At 32.2% G+C, this 15416-nt stretch overlaps 1 protein-coding gene across 2 annotated transcripts in view; it reads left to right on the top strand.

The window, feature by feature from the left end:
- Positions 1-15078, top strand: part of LOC135135447 (ribosomal protein S6 kinase alpha-5-like) — a 60967-nt gene extending 45889 nt beyond the window's left edge. For both annotated transcript variants that reach the window (XM_064064500.1, XM_064064499.1), the window contains exons 4-8: positions 1748-1863; positions 6734-6931; positions 11653-11791; positions 11849-12026; positions 12084-15078. In XM_064064500.1, coding sequence (XP_063920570.1) covers positions 1748-1863; positions 6734-6931; positions 11653-11791; positions 11849-12026; positions 12084-13866 — 2414 coding nt within the window. In that variant the 3' untranslated portion in view covers positions 13867-15078. The remainder of the gene's footprint in view (positions 1-1747; positions 1864-6733; positions 6932-11652; positions 11792-11848; positions 12027-12083) is intronic.
- The last annotated feature ends 338 nt before the right edge of the window (positions 15079-15416 follow it).

Genomic DNA, 15416 nt, shown 5'->3' with positions numbered 1-15416 from the left:
ATCTGGTGAATGACTACTTTTATGTTTCTTCGAAGTATCATGACTCCAGATATATGAAACAATGGGTTTCCGGTTTCCAGATAGACGGAAACTGTCGTCTGTGTCGATTATTTATACAGTTAATCTCCGCAACAACTGAACCGATTATTAGCAAATTTTATATATATTTTAGGAGAGTCGTGTAGATAAAACGCTAACCAAAATTTGTCTAATCATCCCCACTAACAGAATGATGACATCACCTCAAAATTGTGCATAGTAACTGCTACCAAAATTTTATAAAATTACGTTTCAAAATTAGTGGATTATGAATCCGTCTTAATTTTTTACCCTAGACATCCATATTTTTGGAAAACAGATTCATGAACATTAACAACATTTTACAATTTAAAACTGAATGCTGTGAAATCTTACAGACGTTTTAAGATTATTCTAAATGGTAAAAATTTTGTCGAATAAATCCGGCTTTTCAACACAATTTGTTTTTACTGTATATTATTTCCAATTGACAATGTTTTGGCTACGAATCATAGGGCTTTGTAAATTAAAACGATGGTAAAAATAGCATTCCGGAATTTTCATGAATAATTAAGATATTACATAATTTAAAGATACGCTGTAAATAATTTCACCAAAATTAAAAGAAAAAGAAGATGAGCTGCCCTTGTGCTGTGGACAGTCAAGAAAAAAGTCAGTCCTCAGTTGACATTGTATAAACAAACTGTTCTTATGTTCTACTTCTTCACGCTCGGGTATTATGAAAGAAAACTAAAAATCTAGCACCTATTTACAGTCGATTTTTATTAACCACACGTTATTTAACGTACTTTATACAAAAATTGTTTATAAATAACATAACAGTTTCAGTGGTATTTGTATGCAAATTTTTTTATTATTTTAGTAGTAGATAAAAGAAACCCGCTGCAGAGAATAAAAAGCACTCGCTTAGAGAAAGCTTCTTTCTAAATATTTGCATATAAGATTTCATTTAAAAAAATACTAGGTGAATTTTATTTATCGTTTACATTTAAAAAGCCAAGTATATAGACGCGCATATCTACTGCATTTAACAAATTAAGGTTCAAGAAGTCGGAGAAAAGCATAGTTACAGAAATTTGTAAATTGGGAGTACATATTTATTGAAATCATTATTGAGCATGAAGAATAACCTAACTTTTCTGCAGAAAGAACCTTGCTGTCCTTACTTGTTGATATATTACCAATTCTTCATTTTATATTAATATCGCAGCTACATGGAAACTGACTGTTTACACGGAATTTTTTCAAGGATATTCAACCAGAAATTCAGGCTATGTATCCGTAATAACACAGTTCGCGAGTATGCAGTCTTTACGAACAATTATTACTGAAATGTGAAATGTCGACAATTGAAAATGGTCGTTGATACCAGGATGCGTGAATAAACTGCGGACATTATTTAAAACGAATACTAATGACTATAACGTGTTGTTTTATTCCGAAGAACTCAAAAACTGTACTCCTCCAACGTACATTAGAAGTTTGTATTACAGTTGTTAGTTAAATGCGAACGTAATTACGTAATAACAATGAATTTATTAATACTGACGTTATAACAAACAGTGGAATATTGAATATTTCGCAGTTGTACGTCACGTATTTTTGCTGAAACTTATTATTACCAACTTGTTTTTGTAAATCCCCGTGATGTTTATCCATTATTGTTTATTCCTGAAAACTTCGTTTAAAAATATGTTTTTCTTTTCAGATTATGTGGCCGGTGGAGAACTGTTTACACATTTATACCAAAGAGAGCATTTCACAGAAGACGAAGTACGCATTTATATAGGAGAAATTATTTTAGCACTAGAACGCCTCCACAGTGTAAGTACACCTTGTTCCAATTTTGTTTTTCTTTGTAGACACATGCACGGTGACCTTTGCTTGTTGTGGTTATTATATTGTGTTTACTTAGGAAAAATGACGCAAATATTTTTCATACAAATTCAAAGCAAAAAGAAGAAACATTTCATATTTGTTTAAAATGTCTGCTTTTGACCGTACGTTGAGATATAAATAGAATGTCCTTCGCAATAAAAGTAATACAGCAATCAAAGGTTATTCACAAATAGAACAAAAGAGTTTTTGAATCTGGTTGATAAACAGAAGTCATTTACCGAATTAAGTAAACTCATTTTTATTAATTGTTTGTGTCAGGTAGTATGCTTATCAACCTTCAGTTAGTAGATGACAAAGAAAACAAATTAAGTTATTTACATTCGAAGTTCAGTTTTACTTGTTGAATAGTAAGCAGTTAAAATTATCGGTTAATATATTCTGTAATTTGGTTTCTTATTGAAGTTTGGGATAGCTTGTAATTTGAACAACATCTAACAGTCGGACAATTTGTTCTGTATTTTCTACGGTGCCGGCGCATAACACATTAACCTTTGAATTAAATTGTAAATTGAATGTAATTCAATTATTGGAATATATACTTTGTCTACAGAAAAACAGCTATTATAATTGATTAACGTTGAACCAAGATGTCACTTTATCTACTTAAACCGCATAATGTTGTGCTTTTTTCGTTATCGGTTTTAAGTTAAGTAAGACCTTAAGAGAAAATACCAAACTGATATGGCAACGGTAAACATAACATGTTCTTATAATGCCACAAACCAAGGTCGCCTTCTAAATTCCCTAACGCAAGTGGAATTTCTTCGCTAGGATTTCTTATAAATGACTACTGTGTTATTGTCAAAAGCCGGTGAAATCACACTTTCACTTATAAACTCTTCATTTTACAGTTTTTGTTCTTAGTTGAAGCAATATTAATACGCTATTATTGAATTGTACAAGCCATGAATATGTTTTTTTACGTTTCAGTTAAGAATTGTATGAAATGAAATTTTGTTTATTTTATGACTTGCATATACGCAGTTATTAAGTATAAACTTAATTAGAAATACCTCATGATCGAACTGTACTTACTGCATATCTAATAATATATTTATGATTCGGCAACAAAATTTTATTTATTATCATATCGGAGGTCATTGTGATTTATGATTTTTCATTACCTGATTTAATTCGCTGTTTAATCCTTCTCAATAAAATGAACAATGCCACGCGATCAAAAAAGGCCTTGAGAGTATGCCAATACCGCGTTTAAAATTACTTTTTTACGCAACTTGGTAAGATTAGGCCAATCAATACAAATTGGTTTAAGGTAAAAAGCGACATCATCATTACATTTCTAACTGCATTTCATAATTTGAAGCAAACATCAATGCAGTTTATTCGTGCAGCTTTTGCTGACGACCTATTAGTACAGTAAATTCGGCATGAGAGCGTGCATTTTGGATAGGCTGCTATTTCTTGGGGGTTTCGTAAGGGCCATGAGTCTAAAACATAGTTTTTGAAACTGGGAGTGCAGTCCTTCGGCCGTCATCTTGAAAAGAAGGGTGCAATCGAAATTTTTTTTAGATAATACAATTATCTACAACTTTTTGAGGGGCCAGCTTCCACATCTCCACATTTGGTTTTGCACAATTGATTTCAGAAGACTCCATCAAAATTTTTCATATTTTTCTGCCCATAACGTTTTTATTGTTAATGCGCCAAAAAGTTAGGAATAAAACTTATAGATAATTTACATGTCTACAAAAATTCCCCTTAGAAAATTTTTGTCGTACTCACGCTTACGGAAATAAATCAAAAAACCAATTGCACTATTCTTTTCAATATAGTGGCCCCAGTGCCGAAAACTCAGTTTTACATTTACGATCCATAAAAAAAATCGCTGCCTACCCAAAATGCAGGGTTGTTCCTTTTTTAACGCCGTATTTACCTATATTTTGTGCAAATATTGTACCGAAATTGTTCCTTTAGTGCCATAGTTTTTTTTTTTTTTTTTTGATAAAGATAATCCAAATATTAGTTATATTCCCTAGTCACGTTCTTTTATTTCAAATTTTTAACCCCCTTTTTTATACAACGGCGGGTTACAAAATTATAAAAAGACTGAAGTGAAAATGATAATATCTAATAAATTTTTCACAAAATTGGGAGTGTCGTGTTTTACACCGCATGTTTCATCAACCCCTACAGCGATAGTTAATGTTAGTGTTTAACATATGGGTCTAACTCGTTGGGTCGTTAACCCTTAAATTGTAAACACTACTGTTTAGTGTAATAGGAGTAGTTATAATTTATTACCTCAGGTGGTAGACTTAAAACCAAATGTAGTTTAATGGTACACACACTGAAGTACACCGTAAAGCCGACACTCCTGAAAAATATTCTCAACCAAAATCGAGAAAAAATTAATTGCGTTAAACTTTTTTTAAATTGATTTCAGTGGCAATAAATTTTGTGCATCTATTCATTTGCAGACAAATACACCAGATTGTAAAAGAAATGTAATTTTACAATTAATTTATTGAATAGTTTAATACGATAAACTAATTTGCAACAGCACTTAAATCCTTATAACCATACAACCCAAACATAAATAATAATAGTAATAATAATTAATAAGTACAAATATTTAACATATTGGCAGCATTAAATTTAAAAATTGAACGCTTTTTTACGAGTTTGATGTAATATGTAATTTGTATGACGAATGTCAATAATACTTATAGGGGCTATGTACATTTTAGAAAAAAAATTCAAAATCTGTAGTGACACTCGTGGTTATGATTAATGTATACATATTTCCTAAATTTCCTAAAATTCTAAAACCTAATGAATCTGTTGTCCCAATTAAAAAAGTGTTTTAACGTTATTTCGACCGAACTTCCCTCGGCCCTGAAGTAACATAACAAAAGTTTAAGAACCATGTTTTATAATTTGGACTTTTTTTTAATTTTTAAAGACCCCATTAGAGTTTTACAATTGCCCCCAAAAAAAATATGTGTGAACCAATTTTCTCAAAAACGTCCCATTTATTTTCGGCAAATTTTTCCAAATCAGTAACGTAATGATTAGCTTTGATCGATGCATATCAAAATTGCCATTTTTATACGCAACAAAATATTGGTGATATGTTCAAAACTTTAAATAAAACTTTATTAAAAGACACAGATAAATATGTATATAGGTATATACGCGGTATTGGTTGTACTTTAAGCCAAGGAAGTTTTGTTATAATTATTAACTGTACAAATTTTTACATTTCTATTGAATGGCATAACTGTTGCTTCCAACACCTGGCTACTCATCTTAAATCGCAACCAGATTCATCATTTAATGAGTTCTCAGACTTATATGTCTGTTGCCTTTTTGTTTAAACAAGACATGCAGTTACCATAACAGAAATCTGGTGTTTCCATGTCAACACAACGCACTTTGACATAGACCATTACCGACAGAATAACTGTGTAGTGGTTTGTATTAAGGATTACTGTTGCAAGTAACAACAACATTTAGTTTTGTCTGTAACTGATAATTAATTTCGTTTTTCTGTTGAAAGTTTTTACATCTAGCTATTTAAAAGTAAACCGTTATTTTGTAGGAGATTTAATGTTTTGTTTATACGGTAAGTGTATCATTATGATAAGGAAAATCGTTTTATGTGTACATGTATGTTTATTATTCTAATGTTATTGTACATATTTCCGTCCTAGCTATTATTGTTAGTTGATACATGTACATAGTGTGATAGGTAAAGTTTTTGTGACAACAAATTAAAGAATTTATTAGAATCATGTCGTTGACCTCCTTATTACGGACTAAGTATATCACATAGTAGTCACACACGTGTTGGTTTTTATTGTCCGGACGAAACACATTCTTAACGTTGGTATGATGGTATGCATAAACGGTTTGTTATTACTACTACTGGTTAATTGTCACATTTTGGACTTGAAATTGTGTGATTTGACAATATAAAAACGGCAAACAATGATAGTAAACAGACCATTAAACAATTGTAAACTAACAACCAGTAACGAGTAGTCCCCGTTTATATTTAACGGTCTTAATCTTTGTCAGTTTGATAAAATCTCGAAACAGTGGAAAATAGGTTCGTATCACGTTTCAGTGGTTATAATTAGCAAGCAATCGAAATATCATCATCGGCTTTCATAATGTAATGAAACATTATGCACTTTTAAAATGTATTCCCCAACGGACGGACGGACAGCAGAGTTTAACATCACTCTCTAACAGCACATAAAGCGGGTACCCAAACCACAGCTGTTGCAATATGGTATATGCACAGCACTTATAAACAATGCATATAAAGACTAAAATCGCCCGATAACCTGTTGAATCGTTGCAACACCTGGTAGTCTAGTCGTAGTTCACAAGACATTTAACAGGGGTACGTTTAAGCAGGCACCTACCAACTGTAGTCATTGTATTCTTCGAAACATATACTGTAACATAATATAGTACAGTTTATACATATTTTTTATCTTTGATTCAATGTAACCATAAACAGTCAAAAAATAATTGAGGGCATATGTATTAAAGAAATTTAAAAAATTAGACGTACTCATGTTAAACGGCATTTTTGTAATTGACTTAACAATCGCAATAAATTACCACAATGAATCATTTAACGGACACCTGTACTAAAATTGTTTAATTTCCCTTATTACAAGGTAACGCAAATACATATTGAGTGTTATTTTAGCAAAAAAAGTGTTCCTTGAAAGTTTTATTTTTTGTTTTATTAGCGTAATAAAATTTAAAGTAAGTACACTTTTCTACCTCTTGTGACGCTTTTCTTTTCTCTTTGCAGTTGGGAATAATCTACCGAGACATCAAATTAGAAAATATTTTAGTCGATGAATCAGGCCACATTGTTCTAACAGATTTTGGACTAAGCAAGGAATTACCAAGAGAAGGAGATAGTGATCAGCGCGCCTATTCATTTTGTGGCACAATCGAATATATGGCACCGGAAGTTGTCAAAGGAGGAACTCAGGGACATGATATCGTAAGTTTACCAATTGACATCGTTCTCGAATGACAGTTTTATCAGCAGCAGATGACGACAGACATGATTTGTCGACAGTAGTCAGTTTGTGGTTTATCGCTAATCAGCTTGGACGACAGATAATCTCCAGATTTTCTTTTAAATTCTTATTTTTTAGCGATCGTTTGATGTAGTAATATGACGCCATAATTCAAAAAATGTAATTACATATGTGATACACTGGATGGAGAGTGGCTCTTATCATTGTTTTCATTTAGAACATTTATTTACAATCCAACTACAAAGTTATGTGATAACAAAATTATTTTATTGAAATGACTTAAATTTGCACAACAATAAATTATTGTATCCTGTTAAATTTAGGCAAAATGCCATTAAAATAACTGCCGCCAGTTTAGTAGAGTTTAGAGACGTTATTGCAATAAATTGACTTGCCTTTTTTATTTGTAAAAAATAGTAAATATTATCAATTTTGAATTTTTTCCAGAACATATATAAATAAGATGCAGGGTTCCCAAAACTTTTTTATTACATACAAGACATTTTACAATTTAATTTTGTGTTTTCTCTAACGAGAAACATCTATCAGATATTATTGATTAAAAGTAATAACAATAATAATAATTATTATGAGTCTACTATTATTAATTCTTCACCTCACACGGAATAACATGTAGCTGCTTCGCCTACAACAAATGTTAATTTGTAGTATGTAAATGTAGTATTTTTTTGTCATTTACATTATAGAATATTAAACTTATTTAAAACATCAATATACTTATACATAAAAATTACAGCCCAAAACAGAGTTTTTTTTATTATTATTATTATTATTTTCTGGTAGGACAAAAAAAGAACATCTTTAACTTCCCAAGTCTGACACAAAAATACATATGGAAATAAATGTTAGCACAATGATACATGTTAACCTCGCATAACGGCATATCTGTTCGTTAAACCATTCCATTATGCAAAAACAGCGGACTAAAAATCTGTTGACAGCAGACCAGTTGCAAATAAAAAACTGTGTTTTGTTCGTCTCATAAACCGTTCAGCTATCCACAATAATTCTCTAACTATAACAAAAAATTCTAAAGCTTTAACTGTATGTGTATAATAATTTCATTGTGTCAATAATAATTACCATCCAATTTAATTAAATAGTATTAATGTATTGACTACTGGAAACGTCGTTTCAATATTGCTTAACATGGTCTTTCAAAGAATCTACGTGCGTGACCGAACCATCCCCCTTGGGTAAAGTTGACCCAAATCGGTAGCCAATGAAAACTAGGTTAGATTTTGGTTTAAAGATTTAATGCTTAATAATGCGCTATCAGTCGCGGTCAATTTCACTTTCACTAATATATAATTTCGTCGTACTAGTTGTTGAAATCACCAGCTTGATTTTATTTTAACTTTTCACCACTGCCTTCGTAAAATACATTAAACATTGACCTCTAATGATTATATTCTAGTAATTGCGGGCACGTGCTTCCCAATTATCGATTTATTAATCTAAATAAAATAATAATCGGTAACATGGATAAACCACATGGTGCGCAAGTAAAACTTCAAATAATAAAATCCGCCACTGTATAAACCACCTGGCCTTCTTTGTACACGTTCTTTCAATGTCTTTCTGATGATTCACGAGCACGAAAGATTTTCGCAGGTAGACAGCTGTTTTGCTCTTTCTTCTGAAGTGTACTAAATATTTGACAATTTTTTTTTATTTAAAAACATTTTCCTTCGAAATGTGTGTTTTAACTAATTGTTTTTACACTTTGAATTAATGAAAACAACTTATTACCCATTTGAGCAAGTTGGTTACCTAGAAACCTAGTTAGATAATGTCGACCTCTATAGGTGGAGTTTACAGGTAAATTAATGCCTTAGCAAGATGCACATTGTACAAGCGTAAACATAGTTACACATTTCTTAATTAAAATCACTTTTATGAAAATTCACGTTGCGTTACAGTTTCAGTTTAATAATGTAATTTTCAGAAACGAAAACGGTTAAATGTACGAAAAAACATAATAAAAACTTGCAACGTAGATGAACATTATCGAGTGTCTGTCTTCCTCTTAAGCGTGCTAAGCACAAATTAAGAAACTATTCATGTTTATAATTTTAGAGTTTATAGCGGTTGTCGCGATTCTCATATAGAGATTCATGTGTTGTCCTTGAACCACCAATTTATTGTAACCAACCATGCTGTGCATCGTTTGATGTGTAAATTAATGGGTATTCTTAGCCTACGGCTAGACGACACCTTCTTACGAGAAATGAGAGTAAATTCACTGTACCTCTCTAAAAGTGTTACGACAGTTAATCGTAAATTCTTTTCATAACAGCAATTCTTGCTTGTATCGAAGCAGGTTCAGGAAGTGAGCAAAAGAACAGTTACAGAGGAACGTGGGATCATACTCAGAATGTTTAATTGTTTTAGTGAAAATCTTGGAGATGCGTTATTCGACTGACTGTCTTTTTAAACAAGAAGTCCGTAATTATTTTTTATCATACCTACGTTTTTCAAGTAAATGAGAAACCGTACAATCACTTCAATTAATTTTATTTTTGATTTAATCGCGATTCCAGTATTCGCGAATATAATTACCGGCGAATTTCAAAACAGCTGCAGTAATGGTGGAACTACTCAGGTAATGTAAATATTGTTAAACAGCATATCCTACTTTCACTGCTAACAGTGCTCAATCTTCCTTCTTCGTCTGGCATTTCTCAAGTGTCTGTTTCTATCGTCGTCCCACTTGGCTGGCTTCGAATCTGACCCACTTCTGTCGTTTTACAGTGTACTTGCAGGCCGGAATCGAGTGGATTTTTTATCAATTTAGTTAACTGTTATTCTTCCATACAGTTAAGTTTGTAGACTTTAGGCGTGTTAATTCCACCTATATGCAGATCGTCCACAGTCACTTGCACACGCGAATGCCAGTCGTCCCAAGGATCGAAAAAATGTTTATTTACAGTTGAACGATAAATAGAAAGCACGGATAAAAATAATTCGCACCACATGCCAGCAGTTCGTTAGTCTAAAAATAATTTTGCCCGATAGGATCAAACATTATCAGACTATTGTCTATGATTGGATAAAGCATTATTAACCATTGATAACTTTTTTTTGTGTAGTTTCCCAGAAATGTTTTTAACCAAATGTGAGGTCCTTAACATCATTCATTAACCTGTAGAGTGCACAGCTAATACAAAGTTAAATAAAATAGTTTACTCCTTTTACGAGAAATCCTATCAATTTAGACTAAATGAAACTGTTGCATCCACGAGAGCAGACATGTTATATAAAATAAAATAAATTATTATACTAATCATGAACTACTTACAAACGTGTAAACAAGAGAGAAAGAGCGTATTTTATTATTAGAAAGTCCTTGATGTGTATTGGGTTATGCAATACAGGAACCATTACTACACTATGTTACAATAAAGTAAAAAGTGTCCTTTCAGTATTGAATGTTGTCAAGCCAAGTACCTGCATAAAATTTTAAACAAGTGATATTTAAGACACAGTATTAACACAGTCTGTATTTTATGAGAAGACATTTTGGCATATTTCGCTATAGAATGTCTGTCGTGATATTTAAGCTAATATTGAAAATGTGTGTGCTGCCATGAAATAACAAGTGTGCAAAACATTTGCAATCCTGCTGAAATCTGGGTCAGAAAAGTGTGTCAGCAATTGATCGAGCCCGAACCATATTATACGCAATGTTTATTGTACCTACTTATTACGACATTTTGAACACAATGAAAGTGTTGTGATCATGAATTAAATGAATTAGTTATTAATTCTTTACGTTAGTGGTACGCTAAGGCGTCACGCATTTTACAAAAATATTTGAGTTACGTATATATGCACATTGTCCCATTAGCCTCTTTTCCTTGGAAGATTCCTTGAGCCGTAAACTGTATCATAATTTAACGAGAAACGCTAAACATTGTACCAACTCACCTTGTGGTTTATATGAGGTCCTACACCATTTTTTGCGTTATTTATTAATAACCCAAAAAGAAATACCAAAAGTACTAAACCTAATCAGTATTTTTTACTGTATTGGTACAATAAGCTGTGTTCGTGATATCTATATATATTGACGCACCAAAGCGTATCAATTAATTATTTTTTTCTACCATTAGTTTGAGGTTTTGCGTTTTTAAATTTAATTTCAATCATTTCAACTCTGGTAACGTTATCACGATAGATCGGGCCTTGTATATAATATTACAAACTACAATTGATCTAAATAATAACCATGACCTATGCAGGCACTTATTAATCCAAGGCTAATATTTAGTGCAATAATTATTAACAACCTGTCTTTATATTATCAAAATAGAATTCCATTTAATACTTAGTAACATGAAATAACTTCAGTAATTGATAATAATTAACAGTAAAAGGAAAATATGTCATTTACAAAACATAATTTGTTAAAACAATGGAATGCTTTAGACACTAATCTGTTAAAAATACCTGTTTGACTTGTTGTTACTAAAGGAAAGAAAAGAACACGATATAAAAAATAAACCGATTAAAAATCAGTCTAGCTGTTTACCAAATTAACCTGTTTACTAAAGTAGTTACAATCATTTTATTTTGTTTACTGGTTTTTCATTTTTTACGGTATAATAATTATGTTATTTAATTCACTTGTATATATGTATATGTTTGTATTTTTCAGGCCGTTGACTGGTGGTCGGTAGGAGTACTTACTTACGAATTATTAACAGGAGCGTCCCCTTTCACTGTGGAAGGTGAAAAAAATACACAGCAAGAAATTTCCAGACGAATTTTAAAGACAACTCCACCAATACCTGAAAGTAAGTGTTTTAAATATTATTTCAGTGTTTTTATTTTAATGTTTTCTTTTTTTACAGCGTTAGGCAAAGAAGTTGCAGATTTTATAAGCAAACTATTAGTTAAAGACCCCAGAAAAAGACTTGGCGGTGGTGAGGGAGATGCTAAAGAATTAAAAAAGCACCCTTTCTTTAAAAGTTTAGACTGGAGCAAATTAGCACGGAAAGAAATACCCGCTCCCTTTAAACCGGTAATTAGGTATGTCTGCAGTATTTTTTGTTAATTGTGGTAGTGACAATGAACATTTAATTTCAGGAGCGAGTTAGATGTGTCAAACTTTAGCGAAGAATTCACTCAAATGCCTCCTACAGATTCACCAGCTGTAGTTCCACCAAACTATGATAAAATATTTAAAGGATATTCGTATGTAGCACCTTCAGTCTTGTTCACTAAGAACGCGATTTCAGAGGAAATACTGAAACCGACCAAGCAACACGACAGTACCAAATTGGTTAACTGTAAAATAAATAATTCCCCGTTCTTCCAAACTTACGATATCGATTTAAATGAACCGATTCTGGGCGACGGTACTTTCTCAGTGTGCCGTCGGTGTATTAATTTGCAGACGGGTAAAGAATACGCCGTCAAAATTGTGAGTAGAAAGAAAGACTGTTCTCAAGAAATCAATCTGCTACGAGCGTGTCAGGGTCATGCCAACATTGTGAGTTTATACGATGTAATTCAAGACGAGGCGCATACGTATCTGGTGTTAGAATATTTAAAAGGGGGTGAATTGTTCGAACGTATACGTAAAAAATCAAGGTTTACGGAATCGGAAGCATCTGGAATACTTCGAAAACTTGTATCGGCTGTGAGTTTCATGCATTCGCGTGGTGTTGTACATAGAGACTTAAAACCTGAAAATCTCGTCTTTACATCGGAAGATGACGACGCAGAGATAAAAGTGATAGATTTCGGTTTTGCGAGGTTGAAACAAGAAAAGGAGTCGCTTCACACTCCATGTTTCACGTTGCATTATGCAGCCCCCGAAGTATTGAAAGGTGATCCAGAGGGATATGACGAAAACTGTGATCTGTGGAGTTTAGGTGTCATTTTGTACACCATGCTAAGCGGAAAAGCTCCTTTCCACGCAAGGTCGAGAGACGAAAGCGTCTCGTCCATAATGGAACGCATTAAAGAGGGCGACTTCAGCTTTCATTCTGCTGCGTGGAATGGAGTAAGTAACGAAGCCAAATCGGTGGTAAGAGGCTTGCTTACGGTCAATCCTAGTCAGAGGTTACGAATGACCCACTTGGAAACGAATACTTGGGTTCAAGGTAACCAGAACTTCATTTCGACTCCTCTTATGACACCAGATATCCTGCTGGGAACCGCTGCCGAGAAAAGCCTCCAAACAACGTTCAATGCTTTCCACAAGGCCCAGCGGGAGGGCTTCAGGCTGCAAGACGTTCTAAGTGCAAAACTCGCTCAAAGGAGGAGAATGAAGAAGAGTTCGTCTGATAATAATAGCACTTCTTCGTCAAGTTTCACGAGCGAAGGCTCTCTTAAAAGTGGACCAAAATTGTCTGTTGACGTCAAAAAGACTGATGACTCTAAAGAAACTAAAGTCAATTCGGCAGAGCGCGTAGACAACGTTTTTAATTTCGGTGAGAAGAGAGTCACTGAATTTTTGGAAACGATGAGTGCAAATCCGCTAGATCCTGAAACTGTTTCACCCTCTAATTCTGTGATTGTAAGGACATCAGATTCCAGCTCTAAATGTGATGTTATGCGAGAATCCACGAGTTCAAGTGGAATTGTGTTGTCTGATAAAAATTCAGTAGATACGAAAGTTGTTAGGCGCCGACAACGGAAAGTTTATGTTCAGACAAGAAGAAGTGAACGGATCAGGAGAAGACAAAGACAAGAAATCGATTTAGATCCTATGCCTTTAGTTCCTTTATCAAAAAATAATAGAAAAAGAAAAATCGATGAAAGTGAGGCAAGTATAGAATCTTCAGCTTCGACAAGTAAAAGAAAAAAAGCTGTAGATTCAACTGCTGTTAGTAAGACAAAGAAGAGTAAGATTAATCGATAGGTTATTAACAAAATTTGTACATCACTTTAGTTTTATTAGTAATGTGATCTTTCAAAAGACATTATCAGTGGACCTAAACATTATGTTTTTAACCGCAAAGGATTTTTTAATAATTGTGTTGTGTATATACGATTGTTTATTATGCAATAATATTAAAGAAAAACGAATTTTTAGGTTCACTGTTACTGTAATTGTGATAAAATGTTTACCCTAAAATGCTGATAACCTTGTTTGATGATCACATTTACTCTAAGTTCCATTTAGCTGAATAATCGTTATCATTAAGTGCACTTCTTAGGCTGAATCTTTAATTAATTAAAATACCAAAAATTTGTACATAGAGTATATAGATTTTTGTAACTTATAAAATTTTTGTCGGTGTAATGATTTTATACAGGTCTCAATATTTAAAGAAATTTTATTATATAAATGGTTGCAATTAAATAGTTAACATTTCTTACTTAAAATATATATTAGTGTTCTCAATTACAGAATTGCTTAAAATAATGTTGACTATTATGTAAAGTTTTATATCTTCGAAAGTGTTTTTATTTTTATTTCTTTATTGCTGCATATAATAGTCGAGGTAGACTTTGTTCTGTCCTGATTGATGTATGTCTTTCTTGTTTAGGAATTTTCCAATATTGTATACTAAAAATTAGGGTTTTTAATGAGCATGACTAGCGTTGTGTTTAATGTTAATATCTTTTATCATTATTTATTTCATTCTATTTATTCTCCTGTTGCCTAACTAGAAAATCACTTGTTTAAAGGTTATTGTTATTGTTATGTATATTGTGCAACACTTCAAGCTGAAAGGATTATCATGAAAATGTGTTTTAGCATCAAATACCTGGTCTATTTTAGTCAATATTTTAGTCGTTATGGGTTGTATTATGATCCAATTTATTATTTATATTTTTGCACTCAGGAACAGTTCTTTATTATTATGAATCACTAATATGTAGGATTTCTTTAATTATTTATAGAATTTATTTTAAATTTAATTCAAATATTATTATTTTTGTAATAATATTTGCGTCAACCTAATACATATGAAGTATATGTAAAGCAAGTATGTTCATATGAAATGATGGAGACCAAGTGGACAGTGCCTTTCCTCTCCTATGAGGCTGTCATGCTTGAAGGCAAAATTCATAATTACTGTAATATGCCTTAATTATGTTAGTATTAAATATTTTGAGTCTTTGACGTTATGTATTTTTATTAACCTAACCGTTAAAGAATGACAATTTCTAATATTTCAACTTACAAACCAGCAGTCCAGAAAGAGTAACACTGAAAAGCTGATATGTTTTATTGAACTACATACTTGTCGCTAATAAGAACAAACGAAAACAGTTCTATTCCAAAGAACATTCATAGTTCAACTACCTTATTTCTTTATGTGAACGCAGTAGGTGTATAAAGCGAAGAATAAGAAATGGTATGAGCAAGATAAAACAATTGAGCAACTGCATCATGTATGATTTTTTGTGCATGCGTTGCTAGAGTTAAACAGTAAGAAAAACGAAACCACAGTTGTTTTT

The sequence above is a fragment of the Zophobas morio genome, unplaced genomic scaffold, assembly GCF_036711695.1.
Source record: "Zophobas morio isolate AGI-343-1 ecotype UQ-CSIRO unplaced genomic scaffold, CSIRO_AGI_Zmor_V1 ptg000024l, whole genome shotgun sequence".
Lineage (NCBI taxonomy): Eukaryota > Metazoa > Arthropoda > Insecta > Coleoptera > Tenebrionidae > Zophobas > Zophobas morio.
The sequence above is the reverse complement of the archived record's forward strand: the minus strand, read 5'-3'. Positions and strand labels throughout refer to the sequence as shown.